At 38.3% G+C, this 25440-nt stretch overlaps 1 protein-coding gene across 1 annotated transcript in view; it reads left to right on the top strand.

Moving 5' to 3' along the window:
- LOC106095267 (uncharacterized) overlaps positions 1-22027 on the top strand; it is a 42866-nt gene extending 20839 nt beyond the window's left edge. The window contains exons 2-5 of the mRNA XM_059366091.1: positions 6991-7289; positions 7410-7520; positions 7582-7758; positions 21739-22027. Coding sequence (XP_059222074.1) covers positions 6991-7289; positions 7410-7520; positions 7582-7758; positions 21739-22027 — 876 coding nt within the window. The remainder of the gene's footprint in view (positions 1-6990; positions 7290-7409; positions 7521-7581; positions 7759-21738) is intronic.
- The last annotated feature ends 3413 nt before the right edge of the window (positions 22028-25440 follow it).

Here is a 25440-nt window from a genome sequence, read left to right as displayed (position 1 = left end):
GACCATATCATTTTTTTTTTCTTTTGGTAGTATATTTTTACAAGATGATAATGATCAAGTCATAAAGTGCATTTAAATATATAAAGGATGGTGTACACCATATTTCATTCCCCACGAACAAAATTGTTCCCACAATTAGCTTCAATAAAAATTTGGTACAAATTTTTTCCATACAATTTGTTTGTAGGTTTATCACAGATTATAATGACAATCCACCATAGGATGGGGGTATACTAATTTCGTCATTCTGTTCGAAACACTTCCAAATATGCGTCTGGGTCCCCATAAAGTATATATATTCTTGATCGTCATGTCATTTTAAGTCGATCTATCCATGTCCGTCCGTCCGTATGTCTGTCGAAAGCACACTGACTTTCGAAGGAATAAAGCTAGGCGCTTGAAATTTTGCTCAAATACTTTTTAGTAGTGTACGTCGGTTGAGTTTGTAAATGAGAAATATCGGTCTATGTTTTGATATAGCTGCCATATAAACCTTGGGTGTTGATTTCTTGAGCATCTAGAGCGCACAATTTCCGTCCGATTTGATTGAAATTTTGCACGTAGTGTTTTAGTATCACTTCCAACAACTGCGCTTGGTATGGTTCAAATCGGTCCATGTTTTGATATAGATGCCATATAAACCGATCATGGGTCTTGATTTCTTGAGCTTCTAGAGGGCGCAATTCTGATCCGATTTAGCTGAAATTTTGCATGTGGTGTTCTGTTATGACATCTGACAACTATGCTAAGTATGGCGCAAATCGGCATATAACCTTATATATCTGCCACATAAACCGATCCCGGATCTTGACTTCTTGAGCCTCTAGAGGGCGCGATTCTCATACGATTTGACAGAAATTTTGTACAACGGCTTCTCTCATGACCTTCAACATACGTGTCTAATATGGTCTGAATCGATCAATAGCTTGATACAGCTCCCATATAAACCTATCTCCCAATTTCGCTTCTCGAGCCCCTACAAAACGCAATTCTTATCCGAATGAACTGAAACATTACACAATGACTTCTACAATGTTCAACATTAATTTTGGTCCAAATCAGAATATAACTTGATTTAGCTCCAATTACATAACAGTTTTTATTCAATATTCTTTGTTTGCCTAAAAAGAAATACCGCGCATAGAACTCGACAAATGCGATCCATGGTGGAGGGTACAGAGGATTCGGTCCGGCCGAACTTATTGTAGCACGTTCTAAAGTAAACTGGTAAACTGGTAAACAAGTAAACTGGTAATAAAGACAATTTTTTAGGAAATTTCAATACCCTCTTTAAGTATATGAACTAATTAAAGTTTAAATATAAGATACTAGCTGACCCAGGCCCCTCTCCTGCGCCTTCTTTTACTTTATGTCGAACAAAATTTTAATTGGAATATTTTTTTTTGATAATTTAAGAGCTTTTAGTGAAATACCATGATACGAAAATATTGTAATTTTCAGTGGCGACATAAATGTCTTGGCTGCAACAAGAGGTGGGTACCCAGCTTAAGGCGAAACTTTTTCAAATTAGTACAAATCTGTTCTCTAATATGTTTTTGATAACGATTTAACGAAACCTAACTCTAAAGATATCTTATGTCCATTTAATGATTTTAGATGTTTATTTTAATACGCAAAAAACAACAACAAAAATTTTTATTCTAGAGATTTTCATTTTGTCGGAGCGAAGCGGATTTTGAGATTGGAAACCGCTCTGGGTTCGAAAAATGCCGCTCCCGCTCCGGCAAAAATAGGCCTTCTCCGCTCCGCTTCGAATCTTTACAAACTGAGCTTGAACTCTGAAATTTGGGTACAGGTACACCTTGAGAGTATATTTGGCCGACCAAAAAAAGTTTTGGAAATTTGTGCATTAATGTACTGAACGTACAAAATGGTACGTTCTTAACCGATTGAGCAATAGTCCTTAAAATCGAAATGCAGTGCTCCTTGACAGAATATAGCAGGGAAAAAGGAGATTTTTTTTAATTCGAAAATGTAGGTACTAAAATGTTCAAAAATGTGCTTTGTAGCTCCGAAATTTGGGATGCAGGCACACCTTGGCAGTATATATCGGGAAACTAGAAGATATTTTGGATATTAGTACATTTAGATACTAAATCGTACAAAAATTTTCATTTTTGACGGACTCAACTAAAGCTCTCAAAATTGGGATACAGTTACACTTGGCAGTAAATATTTGACGGCAAGGAGATTTTTTTGAAATTCGTACATTTAGGTACTAAAATGTACAAAATAGTAAATTTTTTATAAACTGAGCTTGAGCTCTGAAATTTGGGATACAGGTACAACTTGAGAGCATATTTTTTTTTTTTTTTAAATTCGTTCTTTAACGCACTAAACGTAAAAAATGGTAATATCTCAACAGATCGAGTTAGAACTCTCAAAACCTACAAGGAGATTCGTTTGAAATTCGAATATTTAGGTACTAAAACGTACAAAATTCTACTTTCTTTACGCATTAAACTAGAGCCCAGAAATTTGGTTTGGCACACTTTGTCATTATATAATGGGGACTGGGATATTTCTTTTGTTATTATACATTTGGGTACTAAAACGTACAAAATGGCACTTTCTTTACAGATTGAGCTACAGCTTTAAAAATTTGAATACCGTTACTCCCTAACAGATATTATTGAGCGACTAGAAGGATACAGAATGGGTTACTAGAAAGTTTTTTTCGCACATTTAGGTTCTAAAACATTCAAAATGGTACTTTCTTTGCTGATTGAATTAGAGCTACCAAATTGGGATACAGTTACACCTTGTCAGTAAATATGGGGCGACTAGAGTTTTTTTGAAATTCGTATATTTGGGAAATAAAACTTACACCCAAAGGATATAGGGTATCCCATTTTAGGTATCCGAAGGGCGTGCGGACCTTATCCCAATTTTTAAAAACGACAGATCTCGAAGAAGCGTGCACTGATTTAAGCGAAACTTGGTTTGCACTCTTATGGTAACCCGTAAACTCGAAATTGGTATAAAACTTTGCGGTCAAATAATTGTGGAGACGCCCTACCCCAAAACTCTCCCAAACAGATATGTTTATCGATTACTATATGGGACTACTAGCCGAACCAGGGCCGCTCCGCTGCGCCTTCTTTAACTTTTTATATCTTTTTAGGGTTGGGACACTTCGCCCTGAATGAGGATATCGAATTCGTGCCCTTGTAGCCTATGACGCTGATCGCATTCGAATCCTGACGAGAACATCGGACAAAGCGGTGTTTATCCCCTCTTAATGTTGGCAACATTTGCGAGGTACAATGCCATGCATGGTCATTTAAAAAATTTTCACCAAAGAGGTGTCGCACTGCGGGACGCCGTTCGGCATCGGCTATAAAAAAAGGTCCCTTATCATTGAGTTTAAACTTGAATCGGAAAGCATTCATTGATGTGTGAGAATTTGCCCCTTCTCGGTTTCTGGTGTTAATGTTTTTCCTTTGGATAATGTTCTCATTAGGGGAGGAAATGATGTTCAGTTTAGGGGGTGCTTTGGGGTGTACCCCACAACACTTGGCTTCAAAATTGGATATCAAATTCGTTCTCTACTCTAAAATACCATTCATTTGAGTCCCATATTGTCATAATGGGTCAAATAACCCATTTGACGTATCTTAAGGAGGAAAAGCGCCACCTAGACGAAAATTTCAATGTCATATGCGTAATCTACTCATTAATACCCTCCATTTGAGTCCCATATAGCCATGGTCGGCTAATATGCCCATGTGGGGGTATTTGGGGTTGGGCGAACTCCCATTACTTGGACCTAACGTTTTATGCTATATTTGTAATCTACTGCCTAAAGTGATTCATTTGAGTCCCATATTGACATGAACTTCGAATATATCTGTTTAGAGGAGTTTTGGGCTTGGGGGTATGGGGGTATGGGGAGAGCCGCTAAGTACTTGGACCCAAATTTTAATACCATATCCGCTTTTTGGTCTTCAATACATTTCATTTGATACCTTTATTGTGCCCATTGGATCACTTTCGGATTTAAATGGCGTTTTTGGAGTTAGGGGGAGGGTCCGCCTTCACCCGATGTCTAAAAATTATGTAGTCTATGTTTCCTTCCAGACAAACGTACACAATCTATGAAAATTTTAAGAAAATCGGTTCAGCCAAGTATCATATAGTCAAAGTGGGTCTAATAACGTTTTTGGGGCTTGCGTGACCTACTATACTTCGAACTGATTTTTTTTGTATGCCAGATGCGAAATCTACTCCCGAATACCTTTCATTTGAGCCCCATATTGAAATGAACTTTTGATGTTGGGTTGTGTTTTTGGCAAAAGGGGGATGGTGCGTCCCCCTTACGATACCGAAAAATTATATAGCCTATGTTTCCTTCTAGACCAACCTACACAATATGCGCAAATTTCGAGAAAATCGGTTCTGCCATTGTTCAGTCTATACGGAACAAACAAACCGAGTCCCACATATCCGTGATTAGCTAATGTGCCCATTTTGGGAGTTTTTGTGGGGTGGGGTGACCTCTCGAAGTATACATAAATTTGTACGCCAGATTCGTTATATACTCCCTTATACTTTTCATTTGATACCCATATTATCCTTATCGGTCCACTTTAGATTTTGGTTGGTGTTTTTGGGATAAGGGTCGCCCCTTCCGTTATCAATAAATTATAAACCCTATTCCTAATTCCTGGCCATATTCATAATCTACTCCCGAATACCTTTCATTTGAGTCCCATATTGCCATGATCGTCAAATATACCTAATTTAATGGGTTTTGGGCTGGGGCGGCCCCCCAGATACTTGGACCCAACTTTTATTATTTACTCGTACTCTAGTCTTTAATACCTTTCATAAGAATGCCATATTATCCCGATAGGTCCACTTTTGTTTTTGGGTAGTACTTTTGTGGTATGGAGAAGGGTCCGGCCCCCTCTTGATATCAAACAATTATAAATTCTATGTTTCCTACCAGACCAACCTACACAATGTGTGAAAATTTCAAGGTAATCGGTTCAGCCGTTTTTGAGTCTATACGGAACAAACAAAAAAATCGACAAACAAACAAACAAAGATTCAAACGAACAAACACAAATTGAATTTTATATATAAGTTATTTAATAGTAGAACTTGATAAAACAATTTGATCCCAAGAGTCGGCAGGCCCACTCAATCCCCAAAAACTGTCAAGATATTACATCTTTACCGATTGGGGCAATAGGTTATCAAATAATAGATAATTGGATGTAGAATATGAAACTTATATACAACTAGCCGACCCAGGCCCGCCTTCTTTTACTTTATATGGAACAAAAGTTTCCTTCGAATATTTATTTTCGACAATTAAAGATCTTTTAGTGAAATATCCTGCCAACTTGACTAACAATTTGATTTTAACAGTTTAACAATATAAGTGCCTTTATCTGAATCCCATATGATCTTTATTGGTCCACGAATTTAAGTTTGGATGTAAAGTGTACTCCATTCTTAAAATACTTCATTTCAGCCCGATATTCTCACGATGTTTGATTAAGTGGTGTTTTCGGGGGAGAGGTGGCCCCCCAGATACTTGGCCTTCAAAAAATATCAGCATCGTGCTCTTCTCTCAAATACCATTTAATTAAACCCTATATTGCCATTGGCTTAAGAGGAGTTTACAGGAAATCACATTCGTTTTCTAATCTCAAATACCTTTCATTTGCCACATATTGGCACGGTCGAAAAATTGTTTCCCATTGGGGGTGTTTTGGGAAAGGGGTGATGCCCTAAATACATGAACCTACATTTGGATATCAAATTCGTATTCTACTTTCAAATACCTTTATCTGAGGGGTGTTTTGGGGGATGGGCGGCAAATCAGTGAGTTGGCCTTGAAAATATATTATTTGAGCCACATATTGTAATAGTCAGAAAATACTTACTATTTGGTTGGTGTTGTGGGGTAACGTGGCCCCGTAGACACTTTTCCCGAATATTGATATAAAATTCGTGCTTTACTCCCAAAGACCTTTCATTTGAGCCCCATATTGCTATGGTCGTAAATTTGTCCCCTTTGGGGATGTTTTTGATGAGAGGCGGCCCCCCAAACACTTGGTCCCATATTTGGATATCAGATTCGTATTCTACATTCAAATACCTTCTATTTAAGCCCCATATTCCCATGGTCAGTAAATAAGTCCTGTTTGGGGGGTGTTATGGGGAAGGGGTGGACCGCAAGAAACGTGGTCCCACATTTGAATATCAGATTCGTATTCCAGTCGCAAATACCTTTCGTTTGAGTCCCATATTGTCATGGTCGGTAAATATGTCACTTTTAGGGGTGTTTTGGGGCTTGGGGTGGTCCCCCTAACACTTGGTCCGACAATTGGATATCCGATACGTTTTCTTATCCTAAATACCTTTCATTTGAGTCCCATATTGTCGTGATCGGTCTAAATATATGTTTGGTAGGTTTTAGGAGAGGCAACCCTCTAGGTACCCATCCAAAATTTGGATACCAAATTTTTATTTTTAGGTTACAATATTAGAGCACACAAAATTTCGCTTAAATCGCACCACCCATCTCCGAGATCTGGCGTTTTTGAAAACTAAAGTAAGGGGGAGGATTGAAAGACTCAAACGAAAATTATTTGAGAGTAGAATACGAAACTTCTATACAAATTTGGATATGTCAAAAGAGGCAGCAAATACTTAAGGGTGTAGCGAAGCTCACCGGGTCAGGTAGTATAGATAAATGGCTCGCGCGATTCGCACAATAAAGTCCAGAAAGTCCGAAGGTAAAATTATATATAGTTTAATTACAAAAACTACATCTAAATTTGATTTATTTTTAAGTGTTAACCACTGTAATATATTTCGTTTAGCTCAAGTTTATTTTGCTAATTGCAAACTTAAAAACGCATCTTTATTTTTGGTTAACCTTAACTACATTCATTTAATTTTACAGTATATTAAATTCTCCGTTTTGTATCTTCTCCTACCCCTTAACGGCAGTGGATTGCAGGTATCGGTATACCATTGGACAATTTGCGTTTCGAAGCCATGACCTCTGGTTATGTGCTCAAGGCTGAATACTTTCTACCTTCGACCGTGGAACAATTAAAAACCAAAAGCCAGTTGCCAATAACAGTCAGAAAACTGGATACCCCAACGAAATTTGAGCAATTCTTTGTGGACGACGATGCGTTATTGACAAATGCCACCAAAAGTGAGGATTTTTTACAACATCACAAGCATGTCCGCAGCAGCTACCGATGGACGGTGTACAAAGGCTTGGAGGGATTGGCAACAAGGTAGGTAAACATCGAATAGAGCCAGAGTAATCCAGACATCATCACATTGAAAAAATTCAATGAATAACAAATAAACTAAAGCTAATTTTATTCTTCTTGTATGGATTTGATGTCTTTTAGAATGGGTTTGTCTGGACGAGATTGTATGCTAAAGAGTATTTGTGAAGCGGCCGAAAACCCTTTCCACCACTACAATGGTCTATTCGGGGAGCTGCTGCACATATTATTGACGTGAGTTTTCTGATGGTGTTTCCATTTATAACGCTTATAATATAAAATTCTTTTTCAATAGGCCGTCAGCCTCAAAAGATGAACTCTCAACCCATTCGGACAATGAATACTTTCAAGCTGAGAGCATTGGACGTTCTGGTGCCAAATGTGGTCAAGTGTTCAGTACCTGCGCACGATCCTTGTTGGAACATTTTACAGATTTTCCGCAATTATCACACAACATAATGTCATTGATAGGGTGATGAATACGTCATTTGCACTGACTGATTAGTTTGTTATATTGTTACTCAATAAATCAAAAATAAGACATGGCAGATGAGTGGTAGAGTTATAGGGTTAATTGCAAGGTCACTTCTGCATATACAATATTTAAAATTATATATGTAAAGTTTTTTTCAACAAAGGATGTTTATTTATTTATTTATTTATTTATTATTATAGTCAATGGAATTCATATCCTTACAGACTAAGATTAAATTCAAAAAATATAAATATATTTACAAAAACTATGTTAGGGGAAAAGCGCAATATAAACTTGATGTTATTCTGAATCACCCGGTATTTCGGTAGCTGTCACCTTTGAAGCTTTTGTTTTTTCACGTTTGACAAGTAGAAACTACGCTATTATTAACCAGTATGGAAAAGCAAAGGTCAAGCGGTGCCGACTTTATAATACACTACCCTAATACCCTTCCCTATAGGTACAAAGTGGGAGCTAAAACTAATTCCAATCCGATTTTGATGGACCTTAGCAGATGTTTTCTGATGAGTTATTAAACAATCCGTATTAAATTTCGAGCAAATATGTTCAAAATGTAATAAATACGGTTGACAAATGACAATATTATTGCAAATTACCCAAAATCTAACTAACATATATTTACATATATGGAAACTTCATTTACTTCTGAACCGATTTTGACCAAACTTCTTACATATTGTGATAGGCATCGAGAAAAACGCTGTGCACAATTTCGGCATTTTAGGGCAATAATGCGCTTACAGTGACCCTAGGCGAAAATCGGGCAAGATACATATATGACAGCTATATGCAAATCTGAACCGATTTCTTTAAAATTCACCAAAAATATTACAAGGCATAACAAGTAAAAGCGTGCTAAGTTCGGCCGGGCCGAATCTTATATACCCTCCACCATGGATCGCATTTGTCGAGTTCTTTTTCCGGTATCTCTTCTTAGGCAAAAAAAGATATAAGAAAAGAGTTGCTCTGCTATTAAAACGATATCAAGATATGGTCCGGTTCGGACCACAATTAAATTATATGTTGGAGACCTGTGTAAAATTTCAGCCAATTCGTATAAGAATTGCGCCTATTGGGGCTCACGAAGTAAAAAAGAGAGAACGATTTGTATGGGATCTGTATCGGGCTATAGACCGATTCAGACCATAATAAACAACGTTTGTTGATGGTCATGAGAGGATCCATCGTACAAAATTTCAGGCATATCGGATAATAATTGCGACCTCTAGGGGTCAAGAAGTCAAGATCCCAGATCGGTTTATATGGCAGCTATATCAGGTTATGGACCGATTTGAACCTTATTTGACACAGTTGTTGAAAGTAAAAATAAAATAAGTCATGCAAAATTTCAGCCAAATCGGATAGGAATTGCGCCCTCCAGAAGCTCAAGAAATCAAATCCCCAGATCTGTTTATATGACAGCTATATCAGGTTACGAACCGATTTGAACCATACTTAGCACAGTTGTTGGCTATCATAACAAAACACGTCGTGCGAAATTCCATTCCAATCGGATAAGAATTGCGCCCTCTAGAGGGTCAAGAAGTCAAGACCCAAGATCGGTTTATATGGTAGCTATATCAGGTTATAGACCGATTTGAACCATACTTAGCACTGTTGTTGGATATAATAAGAAAACACGTCGTGCAAAATTTCATTTCAATCGGATAAGAATTGCGCCCTCTAGAGGGTCAAGAAGTCAAGACCCAAGATCGGTTTATATGGTAGCTATATCAGGTTATAGACCGATTTGAACCATACTTGACACTGTTGTTGGATATAATAAGAAAACATGTCGTGCAAAATTTCATTCCAATCGGATAAGAATTGCGCACTCTAGAGGCTCAAGAAGTCAAGACCCAAGATCGGTTTATATGGCAGCTATATCAGGTTATGGACCGATTTGAACCATACTTGGCACAGTTGTTGGATATCACAACAAAACACATCATGCAAAATTTCATTCCAATCGGATAAGAATTGCGCACTCTAGAGGCTGAAGAAGTCAAGACCCAAGATCGGTTTATATGGCAGCTATATCAAAACATGGACCGATATGGCCCATTTACAATACCAACCGACCTACACTAATAAGAAGTATTTGTGCAAAATTTCAAGTGGCTAGCTTTACTCCTTCGGAAGTTAGCGTGCTTTCGACAGACAGACGGACGGACGGACGGACGGACGGACAGACGGACGGACATGGCTAGATCGACATAAAATTTCACGACGATCAAGAATATATATACTTTATGGGGTCTCAGACGAATATTTCGAGTAGTTACAAACAGAATGACGAAATTAGTATACCCCCCATCTTATGGTGGAGGGTATAAAAAAATCCTTCCTGCCAAAATTTTGAGAGAGAATCGATCAACAAATTAGCACTTTATTGCAATATTAGTCCAAATCTGACGAAAATATTGGGTTGCCCAAAAAGTAATTGCGGATTTCTTAAAAGAAAGTAAATGCATTTTTAATAAAACTTAGAATGAACTTTAATCAAATATATAATTGCCATTTTGTTCGATAACCTTTGCCATCTTCCTGGCAAATTTAGTATTCCACGCTCATAGAACTTCTGGCCTTTATCTGCAAAAAACTGAACCAAGTGCGATTTTATAGCCTCATCATTGCCGAAAGTTTTACCATTTAAGGAGTTCTGCAAAGATCGAAATAAATGGTAGTCTGATGGTGCAAGGTCAGGGCTATATGGTGGGTGCATCAAAAGTTCCCAGCCAAGCTCACTCAGTTTTTGGCGAGTGACCAAAGATGTGTGCGGTCTAGTTATGTCCTGGTGGAATATGACACCTTTACGATTGACCAATTCTGGTCGCTTCTCCTTGATGGCTGCCTTCAATTTGTCCAATTGTTGACAGTAAACATCCGAATTAATCGTTTGGTTCCTTGGAACCAGTTCAAAATATACCACACCGTTCCAATCCCACCAACAGACAGCATAACCTGCTTTTGGTGGATATCAGCCTTTGAAGTGGTTTGAGCTGGTTCACCACCATGATCGTTTTCGACTAACGTTGTTGTAAACAATCCATTTTTCATCTCCAGTTATGATTCGTTTTAAAAACGGATCAAATTCATTGCGTTAAGGTGCATATCACAAGCGTTGATTCGGTTTGTTAAATGAATTTCTTTCAATACATGTGGTACCCATATTAAAATTGACGCCAAACAAACAACTGTAAACAAAATTTCGCGCACTTTTTTTCTAAAGCATGCTAAAAGTAACAGCTGATAACTGACAGAAGAATGAATGCAATTACAGAGTCACAAGCCGTTGAAAAAATTTGTCAACGCCGACTATATTACTACTATATTACCGACAATTACTTTTTGGGCAACCAATATATATGGGAGCTAAATCTGAACATATTTCTAGCAATATCTCTTAGATATTGTGGTGGTCGTTGGGAAAAGCGCTGTACAAAATGTTGGCAGGTCTGGTAAATAAATGCGTTTGCTGGCCCATAAAAGTGAAAATCGGGCGATATATATAATTTTTTTTATATATAACAAGTAAAAGCGTGCTAAGTTCGGCCGGGCCGAATCTTATATACCCTCCACCATGGATCGCATTTGTCGAGTTCTTTTCCCGGCATCTCTTCTTAGGCAAAAAAGGATATAAGAAAAGAGTTGCCCTGCTATTAAAACGATATCAAGATATGGTCCGGTTTGGACCACAATTAAATTATATGTTGGAGACCTGTGTAAAATTTCAGCCAATTCGTATAAGAATTGCGCCCATTGGGGCTCACGAAGTAAAATAGAGAGAACGATTTATATGGGATCTGTATTGGGCTATAGACCGATTCAGACCATAATAAACACGTTTGTTGATGGTCATGAGAGGATCCGTCGTACAAAATTTCAGGCATATCGGATAATAATTGCGACTTCTAGGGGTCAAGAAGTCAAGATCCCAGATCGGTTTATATGGCAGCTATATCAGGTTATGAACCGATTTGAACCTTATTTGACACAGTTGTTGAAAGTAAAAATAAAATACGTCATGCAAAATTTCAGCCAAATCGGATAGGAATTGCGCCCTCTAGAAGCTCAAGAAGTCAAATCCCCAGATCTGTTTATATGACAGCTATATCAGGTTATGGACCGATTTCAGCCATACTTGGCACAGTTGCTATGTATCATAACAAAACACGTCGTCTAAAATTTTATCCCAATCGGATAAGAATTACGCACTCTAGAGGCTCAAGAAGTCAAGATCCAAGATCGGTTTATATGGCAGCTATATCAGGTTATGGACCGATTTAAACCATACTTGGCACAGTTGTTATATATAATAACAAAACACGTCGTGCAAAATTTCATTTCAATCGGATAAGAATTGCGCACTCTAGAGGCTCAAGAAGTCAAGACACAAGATCGGTTTATATGGCAGCTATATCAGGTTATAGACCGATTTGAACCATACTTGGCACAGTTGTTGGATGTCATAACAAAACACGTCGTGCAAAATTTCATCCCAATCGGATAAGAATTACGCCCTCTAGAGACTCAAGAAGTCAAGACCCAAGATCGGTTTATATGGCAGCTATATCAAAACATGGACCGATATGGTCCATTTACAATACCAACCGACCTACACTAATAAGAAGTATTTGTGCAAAATTTCAAGCGGCTAGCTTTACTCCTTCGGAAGTTAGCGTGCTTTCGACAGACAGACGGACGGACGGACATTGCTAGATCGACATAAAATGTCACGACGATCAAGAATATATATACTTTATGGGGTCTCAGACGAATATTTCGAGTAGTTACAAACAGAATGACGAAATTAGTATACCCCCCATCTTATGGTGGAGGGTATAAAAATTAGTTTGTGTTTGTAGGTTTGTTCGTTTGTTTGTGTGCTCTTTTTAGACTCAGAAACGGCTGAACCGATTTTATTCAAATCTTCACAGATGGTGCATAATGATCCCGTGGTGAAAATAGGGTACTACATTTTTGATATCTGAAGGGGCCGGACTTTCCCCTTACCCTAATTTTCAGAAACGCCAGATCTCGGAGATGAGTGGTGCAATTTAAGCGAAATTTAGTGTGCTCTCATATAGTACCCTACAAATAAAATTTGGTATCAAAATTTCGAATGGGGTACCCAGGGGGGCCGCCCCACCCCAAAACCTACTAAACATATATTTAGACCAATCGCGACACAATGGGACTCAAATGAAAGGTATTTAGGATAAGAAAACGTATCTGATAACCAATTGTCGGACCAAGTGTCAGGGGGACCAACCTAAGCCCCAAAACACTCCTAAATCTGACATATTTACCGACCATGGCAATATGGGACTCAAATGAAAGGTATTTGGGACTCAAATGAAAGGTAGTAGAATACAAATCTGATATCCAAATGTGGAACCACCTTTCTGGGGGTGGCTCTTCCCAAAAACACCCCCCAAACAGGACTAATTTACTGACCATGGCATAATGGGGCTCAAATAAGAGATATTTGAGTGTAGAATACGAATCTGATACCCAAATATGGGACCAAGTGTTTGGGGGGCCGCCTCTCACCAAAAACATCCCCAAAGAGGACAAATTTACGACCATAGAAATATGGGGCTCAAATGAAAAGTTTTTGGGAGTAAAGCACGAATCTGATATCAATATTCGGAAAAAGTGTCTATGGGGCCACCCCACCCCCACAACACCACCCAAATAGTAAGTATTTTCTGACTATTTCAATATGAGGATCAAATAAGAGGGTTTTTAGAGTTGAACAAGAATCCGATATATATTTTCAAGGCCAACTCACTGAGTGGCCGCTCATCCCACAAAACACCCCGCAAGCCGATCATATTTGCTGACTATGGAAATATGGGGCTCAAATTAGAGGTATGTGGGAGTAGACCGCGTATCTGATATCAACATTAGGGGCCAACTGTCTAGGGGACGTCCCACCACCATAACAACCCCCAAATAGGACATATTTGATCACCAAGACAAATTGAGTCTTAAAGAGAGTGGACCTATTTATTCATAGTTTTTAGGGCCAATACACCAAACCGGACATATTTGCTGACTTTTGTAATAAGGAATTTAAATGAGATTAGAAAACGAATTTGATATCCAATTTTGAGGGCAATGGCAATATGGGGTTCAAATAAATGATATATAGATATATGAGAATAGAGCACGTTGCTGATATATTTTCCGGACTTCGGTAGGGGGTAGAGCAAGAATTGATACCCATTTTCGGGACCAATTTTCTGGGGGTCTACCCCTTTCCCAAATTACGCCACAAACAGCAAATTTTTTAGTGTCCATCGCAATATGGGGCTCAAATAAAGGTATTTGGGAGTAGAATAAGAATTTGATATCCAAATGTAGCCCCAGATACTTGGCCCTGAAAAAATATCAGCATCGTGCTCTTCTCTCAAATATCATTTATTTAAACCCTATATTGCCATTGGCTTAAGAGGTGTTTACAGGATGAGGCGTCCCCCAAACACATGGCGCCAAAATAGGTTATCAAATTCGTTTTCTAATCTCAAATACCTTTCATTTGAGCCACATATTGTCATGATCGAAATTTTGTTTTCTTTTGGGGTGTTTAGGGAAAGGGGTGATGCCCTAAATACATGAACCTACATTTGGATATCAAATTCTTTTGCTACTTAAAAATACCTTTATCTGAGCCCCATATTGCGATGGTCGGTAAGAAATTGCTGTTTGTGGGGTATTTTGGGAAGGGGGTAGACCGCCAGAAAATTGGTCCCGAAAGTTTGTATCAATTCTTACTCTATCCCCCAATACCTTTCATTTAAGCTCCACATTGACATGGTCGGTAAATATGCCCGATTTAGGGCTGTTTTGGGGATTGGGGTGGTCCCCCAAACACTAAGCCCTGAAAATATATCAACAAAGTGCTCTATTCTCATATATCTATATATCATTTATTTGAACCCCATATTGCCATTCGCCTCAAAATTGGATATCAAATTCGTTTTGCTAATCTCATTTAAACTCCTTATTGCAAAAGTCAGCAAATATGTCCGTTTTGGGGTATTGGCCCCAAAAACTATAAATAATTAGTTTCACTCTCTTTAGACCCAAATTGTCTTGGTGAGCAAATACGTCCTATTTGGGGGTTGTTTTGGTGGTGGGACGTCCCCTAGACCGTTGGTTACTAATGTTGATATCAGAAACGTGGTCTACTCCCAAATACCTTTAATTTGAGCCCCATATTTCCATAGTCGACAAACATGACCGGCATGGGGGGTGTTTTAGGGGATGGGCGGCCACTCAGTGAGTTGGCCTTGAAATTATATATAGGATTCGTGTTCCACTTTAAAAACTCTCTTATTTGTGCCACATATTGCATAGTCAGAAAATACTTACTACAGACAATTTTTCCGAATATTGGTATCAAATTCGTGCTTTAATCCCAAAGACCTTTCATTTGAGCCCCATGGTCGTAAATTTGTCCCCTTTGGGGGATGTTTTTGGTGATAGGCGGTCCACCAAACACTTGGTCTCATATTATGATATCAGATTCGTATTCTACAATCATATATTTTATTTAAGCCCCATATTCGCATAGTCAGTAAATTAGTCCTGTTTGGGGGGAGTTTTGGGTAAGAGGTGGACACCCAGAATGGTGGTTCCACATTTGGATATCAGATTCGTATTCCATTCTCAAATACCTTTCATTTGAGTCCCATATTGCCATGGTCGGTAAATATATCCGATTTAGGGGTGTTTTGGGGCTTGGGGTTTTCGCCCTAACACTTGGTCCGACAATTGGATATCAGATACGTTTTCTTATCCTAAATATCTTTCATTTGAGTACCATATCGTCGCGATCGGTCTAAATATATGTTTGGAAGGTTTTAGGAGGGGCAGCCCCCCTGGTTACCCCATCCGAAATTTGGATACCAAATTTTTATTTGTAGGGTACAATATGAGAGCAAAATTTCGCTTAAATCGCACCACCATTCTCCGAGATCTGGCGTTTCTGAAAATTAGGGTAAGGGGAAGGTCCGCCCCCTTCAGATATCAAAAAATGTAAGAATAACTTTGGGTTTAGATGGGTTTGAACATAATGCATTATTAAACATCCCATGAATGTATTAGGTTTAAACCAATATTTATATTATCCACGCAGGTTGAATTGAATATTATGCAGTTCTCAGCTTGTATATAGTTGGACATCGTCTGCATACATTTGAATTGCACAAGTCGAAGGCGCGTCAGGCATGTCATTTATATACATCTTATATATAAAAATCTATTTGTATTTGTTTGTTTGTTTGTATGTTTATGTGTTCCTTACAGACTCAGAAACGGCTGAACCGATTTTCTTCAAATTTTCACAGATGGTGCATAATGATCCCGTGGTGAAAATAGGGTACTAAATTTTTTTATCTGATATCCAAATATGAGACCAAGTGTTTGGGGGGCCGCCTCTCATCAAAAACATCCCCAAAGGGCACAAATTTACGACCATAGCCATATGGGGCTCAAATGAAAGGTCTTTGGGAGTAAAGCACGAATCTGATATCAATATTCGGAAAAAGTGTCTATGGGGCATACCCACCCCCACAACACCACCCAAATAGAAACTATTTGCTGACTTTTGCAGTATGAGGCTCAAATAAGAGGGTTTTTAGCGTGGAACACGAATCCGATATATATTTTCAAGGCCAATTCACTGAGTGGCCGTCCATCCCCCAAAACCGGCATGTTTGCCGACTATAGAATTATGGGGTTCCAATTAAAGGAATTTGGGAGTAGAACACGTATCTGATATCAACATTAGGGACCAACTGTCTAGGGGACGTCCCACCACCATAACAACCCCCAAATAGGACGTGTTTGCTCATCAAGACAATTTAGGTCGTAAAGAGAGTGGAACATAATATTTATAGTTTTTAGGGCCAATACCTTAAACCGGACATATTTACTGACTTTTGCAATCAGGAGTTAAAATGAGATTTGAAAACGAATTTGATATCCAATTTTGAGGCCAATGGCAATATGGGGTTCAAATAAATGACATATGGATATATGAGAATAGAGCACGTTGTTGATATATTTTCCGGGCTTAGTGTTTGGGCGACCACCCTAATCCCCAAAACACCCCTAAATCGGCCATATATACCGACCATGTCAATGCGGAGCTTAAATAAAAACCAATGGCAATATGGGGTTCAAATAAATGACATATGGATATATGAGAATAGAGCACGTTGCTGATATATTTTCCGGGCTTAGTGTTTGGGCGACCACCCTAATCCCCAAAACACCCCTAAATCGGCCATATATACCGACCATGTCAATGCGGAGCTTAAATAAAAGCTATTGGTGGGTAGAGCAAGAACTGGTACCCACTTTCGGGACCAATTTTCTGGGGGTCAACCCCTTTCCCAAATCACCCCTTCCCCAAAACACCCCGCAAAGGGTAAAAAATTGTCGACCATGCCAATATGTTGTATTTAAGATTAGAAAACGAATTTGATAACCTATTTTGGGCCATTTGTTTGAGGGACGCCTCATCGTGTAAACTTCCCTAAACCATTGGCAATATGGGGTTTAAATAAATGGGTTTTGAAAGAAGAGCACGATGCTGATATTTTTTCATGCCCAAGTGTCGGGGGAACCACCTCACCACCGAAAACACCCATAAATCAGACATCATGAGAATATCGGGCTGAAATAAAGTATTTTAAGAATGGAGTACACCTTACATCCAATCTTAAATTCATAGACTAATAAAGATCATATGGGATTCGGACAAAGGCACTTATATTGTTAAACAATTAGTCAAGCGATATACTACAATATTTTCGCAGCATGGTATTTCATTAAACGCTCTTTAATTGTCGAAAATTAATATTCCAAGGAAAATTTTATTTCATTTAAAGTAAAAGAAGGCGCAGCGGAGCGGGCCCGAGTCAGCTAGTTGAGAATAAAAGAGTACCATAAAGCCTTGAGGTACACCTTTAAGGACAGAAAGGGAGTTTGGCCAACTATTGTTACACGAAACTGACTGTGATCTTTGTGTTAGATATGAAGTTATCAGTTTGCAAGCAGTCTCTAAAAAAATTAATAACTTCAGGAGCTTTTGGATAAGAATATTATGATTAACAGTATTTAAAGCTTTGCTCTGTTCCAATGGTAGGTGGAAGGATATCATATTTTATCCAAGTTTTGACGAATGTTTTCAATTGCATCAATCAGAAGAGTGACACAACTTATTTTCTTTCTCAATCCAGATTGTCAGTTTGATAAAACATATCGAGAAATATCAATTTGGTTAGCCATTATGCGTTCCAGTGCTTTAGACAGATATGGCCAATGGGCAATAGGACGGTATTCATTTTCTTGATTTGAGAATGGGTACAATTTTTGCATGTTTCCATTTGAGCGGAAACGTGGTTTAAGTTAAGACAGTGTTAAATATATATGTTAAACATGGCAGTATCTTCGGAATAACAATTTTTATAAATCGTGGATTTAGTTCATCAGTTCCAATCGCATTAGATTTAATAGACAGAAAGCTGTGTAGAACTTCAGTTTCATCTACACAGCGAAAAGAAAAGGGATTTTCAACTGTTACCATGCCCTTATTGTCATATATATTATCAGTAGCAGTAACAGTGTTTATTGAAACAACGTTCTCATTTAGTTCATTTACATTCAAGTTAGGTTCCAGTTAGGTAAAGCGTTTGTGTCCAATGCTAATTTTGCGTATCTCACTCCATTTAGAGCTGCTGTTGAAAGCATTCTGAAATTTGTTATGAAAATACAATGACTTTCTAGCAATTTCTAGCATCACTTCTAGCATTTTTAAAACGTTCATGCAATTGTTGGGTTCTATAGAGCTTCCAACGTATCACTGGTTAAACCAAGATGGTTGTGTTCTTTTAATTTGTATTGTTTTTTTTTTGGTCTCCAGAAACAATCAAGGTGAATCTAACATCACTCTCTGACAACAACTTTATTTTAAACCAGCAAGAAAAGGCAAAAGTAAGGCGGTGCCGACTTAATAATACCCTACACCTACTCTATAGGTACAAAGAGGGAGCTATATCTAATTCTGAACCAATTTTGATGGACCTGGGCGGATGTTTTTAGATGAGTTATTAAACAATCCGTATCAAATTTCGAGCAAATTCAAACTGTAACAAATACGGTTGACAACTATAAAAATATATGGCGATATATATCTATAAAGTCGTCGAGGAAAACTTTGAACAAAACAAAAACGATATATATATATAAGACAGCTTTATCTAAATCTGAACCGATTTCTATAAACTTCATCAAAAATTTGGCACAGTGAGTTCTGGAAGACCCCTACCTATTCCTGTGAAGTGTGGTTTAGATCGGACCACATTTTAATATAGATATCTTACAGAACGGCCGGCCGATTTCCCGATACAGAGTATTAAGGCCATAACACATTTATTTATTTCGATTTCGATGAAAATTGGCACAGAGAGTTCTAGTGGACCCTTACCCATTCCTGTTAAATGTGGTCCAGATTCGATCCGATTTCGATGATATTTGAAACAGTCAGCTTTGGTACCTCTTTTCGTCTTTTTTTTGAATAGCTTCCAGATCGGATTAGAACTCAATATGCCAAATTTCATCGAAATCGGGTAATAATGGATGTTTTATGGCCTTAATACCCCGGAGGCACCGTAGCTCAGAGGTTAGCATGTCTGCCTATGACGCTGAATGCCTGGGTTCGAAACCTGGCGAGACCATCAGAAAAAAATTTTCATCCGTGGTTTTCCTCCTCTAATGCTGGCAACATTTGTGAGGTACTATGCCATGTAAAACTTCTTTCCAAAGATGTGTCGCAATGCGACACGCCGTTCGGACTCGGCTATAAAAAGCAGGTTCCTTATCATTGAGCTTTAAACATGAATCGGACTGTACTCATTGATATGTGAGCAATTTGCCTCTGTTCCTTAGCGGAATGTTCATGGGCAAAATTTGCATATGCAATATCCTGTATTGGAAGATCGGGCGGTCGGTCATAGGGCAGCTATATCCAAATATGGTAGATCTGGACCACACTTCACAGAAATGAGTGAGGTCTACTAAAACTCAATATGCCACATTTCATCCAAATCGAATGAAAAAATGAGCAATTAATTGCTTAAACACTTTAGGTCTGGAGTTCGGTCTATATACCGGTTATATATAAATAAATTCTGATTTTATAAGATCAGAAGGTCAGGTTTATATAAAGAGAACACGAAATCATCAAAAAAATTTTGAAAAATATTTTTCTACCCAAAATATATGCAAAATTATAAACACCCCGCCTTTAGGTATTTTCAATTTATCCAATTTACCGTACAAAAACCTTTGGATATTGAAGCATCGCCCATCTCTAACAATTCTCATTATTATACCCTCCACCACAGGATGGGGGTGTTCTAATTTCGTCATTCTGTTTGTAACACCTCGAAATATGCGTCTGAGACCCCATAAAGTATATATATTCTTGACCGTCATCTCATTTTAAGTTTGTCTAGTCATGTCCGTCCGTCCGTCTGTCTCTTGAAAATACGCTAACTTTCGAAGGAGTAAAGCTAGGCGTTTGAAGTTTTGCACAAATTCTTCTTATAAGTGTAGGTCGGTTGGGATTGTAAATGGGCCAAATCGGTCCATGTGTTGATATAGCTGCCATTTAAATCAATCTAGGATCTTGACTTTTTGAGCCTCTAGAGGGCGCAATTCTCATCCGATTTGACAGAAATTTTGTACAACGGCTTCTCTTATGACCTTCAACATGCGTGTTCAATATGGTCTGAATCGATCGATAGCTTGATAAAGCTCCCATATAAACCGCTCTCCCGGTTTTGCTTCTTGAACCCCTACAAGGCGCAATTCTTATCCGAATGAACTGAAATATCACACAATAACTTCTACCATGTTCAGTATTCATTTATGGTCCGAATCGGACTTTAATTTGATATAGCTCCAATAGTAAAACAGTTATTATTCAAATTTCTTTGTTTGCCTAAAATGAGATACCGCGCATAGAACTCGACAAATGCGATCCATGGTGGAGAGTATATAAGATTCGTCATTCTGTTTGTAACTACTCGAAATATTCGTCTGAGACCCCATAAAGTATATATATTCTTGATCGTCCCGACATTTTATGTCGATCTAGCCATGTCCGTCCGTCTGTCCGTCCGTCCGTCCGTCTGTCTGTCGAAATCACGCTAACTTCCGAAGGAGTTAAGCTAGCCGCTTGAAATTTTGCACAAATACTTCTTATTAGTGTAGGTCGGTTGGTATTGTAAATGGGCCATATCGGTCCATGTTTTGATATAGCTGCCATATAAACCGATCTTGGGTCTTGATTTCTTGAGCCTCTAGAGGGCGCAATTCTTATCCGATTTGAATGAATTTTGGCACGACGTGTTTTGTTATGATATCCAACAATTGTGCCAAGTATGGTTCAAATCGGTTCATAACCTGATATAGCTGTCATATAAACCGATCTGGGATCTTGACTTCTTGAGCCTCTAGAGGTCGCAATTATTATTCGAAATTTTGTACGACTGATTCTCTCATGACCATCATACGTGTTTATTATGGTCTGAATCGGTCTATAGCCCGATACAGCTTCCATATAAATCGATCTCTCTATTTTACTTCTTGAGCCCGCAAAGGGCACAATTCTTATTCGAATTGGCTGACATTTTACACAGGCCTCCAACATATAATTTAGTTGTGGTCCAAACCGGACCATATCTTGATATCGCTCTAATAGCAGAGGAAATCTTTTGTTATATCCTTTTTTCCAAAGAAGAGATGCCGGGAAAAGAACTCGACAAATGCGATCCATGGTGGAGGGTATATAAGATTCGGCCCGGCCGAACTTTGCACGCTTTTACTTGTTTTCACTAATTGTTACTCATTGTTTTATTTCTTAAATAACAGACTGGAAATTAGCAAAAATTATACCGATACCAAGACAGAATTCAGACGTTCGTCCGATTGTTATCCTGTCGTTTTTTCACAAGTTTTGGAGCGTATTATGAATACTCAAAGTGATACCTTTCTGCATTTGAAAGAGCCTTTGACTGATAGACAATCTGGATTTCGATCAAAAAGAAACTGTTCCACTGTTCTAATTGGCGTCGTGGAAGAGTTTAAGCAAAATATAGATGATAATAATATGGTATCATTTCTGGTTCTACTAGACCAAGTAAAGCCTTTGACAGAGTGAACCATAAAATTCTTATCTCGAAACTCGAAACATTTTTCTTTTTCTTCAAACCTGCTTGTAAACAAATTTCATCATACAATGTTTGTGATATAACATCTGCAGCAGTTGATATATCAAGAGGTGTTCCACAGGGCTCTATTCTTGGTCCCTTTCTTTTTATACCCTTCACCATAAGATGGGGCGTATACTAATTTCGTCATTCTGTTTGTAACTACTCGAAATATTCGTATGAGACCCCATAAAGTATATATATTCTTGATCGACGCGACATTTTATGTCGATCTAGCCATGTCCGTCCGTCTGTCTGTCGAAAGCACGCTAACTTCCGAAGGAAAAAAAGCTAGCCGCTTGAAATTTTGCACAAATTCTTTTTATTAGTGTAGGTCGGTTGGTATTGTAAATGGGCCATATCGGTCCATGTTTTGATATAGCTGCCATATCAACCGATCTTGGGTCTTGACTTCTTGAGCCTCTACTTGAGCCTCGATTGGAATAAAATTTTGCACGATGTGTTTTGTTATGATATCCAATAACTGTGGCAAGTATGGTTCAAATTGGTCCATAACCTGATATAGCTGACATATAAACCGATCTGGGATCTTGGCTTCTTGAGCCTCTGGAGGTCGCCTGAAATAATGTACGACGGATCCTTTCATGACCATCAACATACGTGTTTATAATGGTCTGAATCGGTCTATAGCCCGATACAGCTCCCATATAAATCGATCTCTCTATTTTACTTCTTGAGCCCCCAAAGGGCGCAATTATTATTCGAATTGGCTGACATTTTACACAGGTCTCCAACATGTAATAATATAATAATAGCAGAGCAAATCTTTTCTTATATCCCTTTTTGCCTAAGAAGAGATACCGGGAGAAGAACTCGGCAAATGCGATCCATGGTGGAGGGTATGTAAGATTCGGCCCGGCCGAACTTAGCACGCTTTTACTTGTTTCTGTATACATAAACGATCTACCTGATATTCCTATGCATTGTAATGTGCAAATGTACGCTGACGATATTCAACTTTTCTCCAGCACTGAACCAAATTGTGTACAATCATGTATGAATATTATTAATAGCGATCTAAATGAAATACAGAACTGGGCGAGTAAAATAGTCTCTGTCTCAATCTGGCAAAAACTAAGCTAATGAAATTCTCAAAGGGATCAGCAACTGTTGATTCATCCTGTAACCTTGGTGTTATATTCAAATCGAAACTGACTTGGATCAATCATATTAACAAAGCTGTTGGTAAAGTTCGAGGAATGCTGCGAAGTTTATGGTCTGTACGGACTTCTTCACCATTTCAAGTTCGTATGCTTTTAGCGAAATCCTACCTCATACCCACTCTACTTTATTAATATGAAATTTTCGCAAAATGTGATTCAAGAGACTTCAAAGACTTATTCTGCTGCAAAAAATTATCTATCTTAAGCAGCTAAAATATCATGATCGATCTGGCAGAGGACTAAAAATTATTTTACCACACTTCCGAACCTCAAACTCTGAGAAACAATTTGTAATAACCAGTATTCGTCTTTGAAACAACTTGCCGTCCAACATCCAAACCATACGTAATGCTACACTCTTCGATAAGACAAATTTCAAAACTATCTTATTTATTACGAGTAAAAGCGTGCTAAGTTCGGCCGGGACGAATCTTATATACCCTCCACCATGGATCGCATATGTCGAGTTCTTTTCCCGGCATCTCTACTTAGGCAAAAAAGGATATAAGAAAAGATTTGCTCTGCTATTAGAGCGATATCAAGATATGGTCCGGTTTGGACCACAATTAAATTATATGTTGGAGACTTGTGTAAAATGTCAGCCAATTCGAATAAGAATTGCGTCCTCTGGGGGCTCAAGAAGTAAAATAGTGAGATCGATTTATATGGGAGCTGTATCGGGCTATAGACCGATTCAGACCATAATAAACACGTATGTTGATGGTCATGAGAGAAACCGTCGAACAAAATTTCAGTCAAACCGGATAATAATTGCGACCTCTAGAGGCTCAAGAAGTCAAGATCCCAAGATCTAGAGACTCAAGAAGTCAAGAACCGATTTGAACCTTATTTGACACATTCGTTGAAAGTAAGAATTAAATACGTCATGCTAAATTTCAGCCAAATCAGATAGGAATTGCGCCCTCTAGAAGGTCAAGAAGTCAAGTCTCCAGATAGGTTTATATATGACAGCTATATCAGGTTATGAACCGATTTGAACCATACTTGGCGCAGTTGTTGGATATCATAACAAAATACTTCGTGCAAAAATTCATTCAAATCGGATAAGAATTGCGCCCTCTAGAGACTCAAGAAATCAAGACCGAAGATCGGTTTATATGACAGCTATATCAGGTTATGGACCGATTCGAACCATACTTGGCACAGTTGTTGGATATTATAACAAAACACGTAGTGCAAAATTTCATTCCAATCGGATAAGAATTGCGAACTCTAGAGGCTCAAGAAATCAAGACCCAAGATCGGTTTATATGGCAGCTATATCAGGTTATGGACCGATTTGAACCATACTTGGCACAGTTGTTGGATAACAAAACCCGTCGTGCAAAATTTCATTCCAATCGGATAAGAATTGCGCACTCTAGAGGCTCAAGAAGTCAAGACCCAAGATCAAACAAGTAAAAGCGTGATAAGTTCGGCCGGGCCGAATCGTACATATCCTCCACCATGGATCGCATTTGCCGAGTTCTTCTCCCGGTATCTCTTCTTAGGCAAAAAGAGATATAAGAAAAGATTTGCTCTGCTATTATTATATTATTACATGTTGGAGACCTGTGTAAAATGTCAGCCAATTCGAATAAGAATTGCGTCCTTTGGGGGCTCAAGAAGTAAAATAAAGAGAAGGATTTATATGGGAGCTTTATCGGGCTATAGACCGATTCAGACCAATCGTTGAAAGTAAGAAGTAAATAAGTCATGCTAAATTTCTCATGATAGAAACCGTCGAACAAAATTTCAGTAAAATCGGATAAAAATTGTGACCTCTAGAGGCTCAAGAAGTCAAGATCCCAGATCGGTTTATATGGCAGCTACATCAGGTTATGAACCGATTTGAACCTTATTTGACACATTCGTTGAAAGTAAGAAATAAATAAGTCATGCTAAATTTCAGCCAAATCAGATAGGAATTGCGCCCTCTAGAAGCTCAAGTCTCCAGATAGGTTTATATATGACAGCTAAATCAGGTTATGAACCGATTTGAACCATACTTGGCGCAGTTGTTGGATATCATAACAAAATACTTCGTGCAAAAATGCATTCAAATCGGATAAGAATTGCGCCCTCTAGAGACTCAAGAAGTCAAGACCCAAGATCGGTTTATATGACAGCTATATCAGGTTATGAACCGATTTAAACCATACTTGGCGCAGTTGTTGGAT

The sequence above is a fragment of the Stomoxys calcitrans genome, chromosome 1 (assembly GCF_963082655.1).
Source record: "Stomoxys calcitrans chromosome 1, idStoCalc2.1, whole genome shotgun sequence".
NCBI lineage: Eukaryota > Metazoa > Arthropoda > Insecta > Diptera > Muscidae > Stomoxys > Stomoxys calcitrans.
The sequence above is the reverse complement of the archived record's forward strand: the minus strand, read 5'-3'. Positions and strand labels throughout refer to the sequence as shown.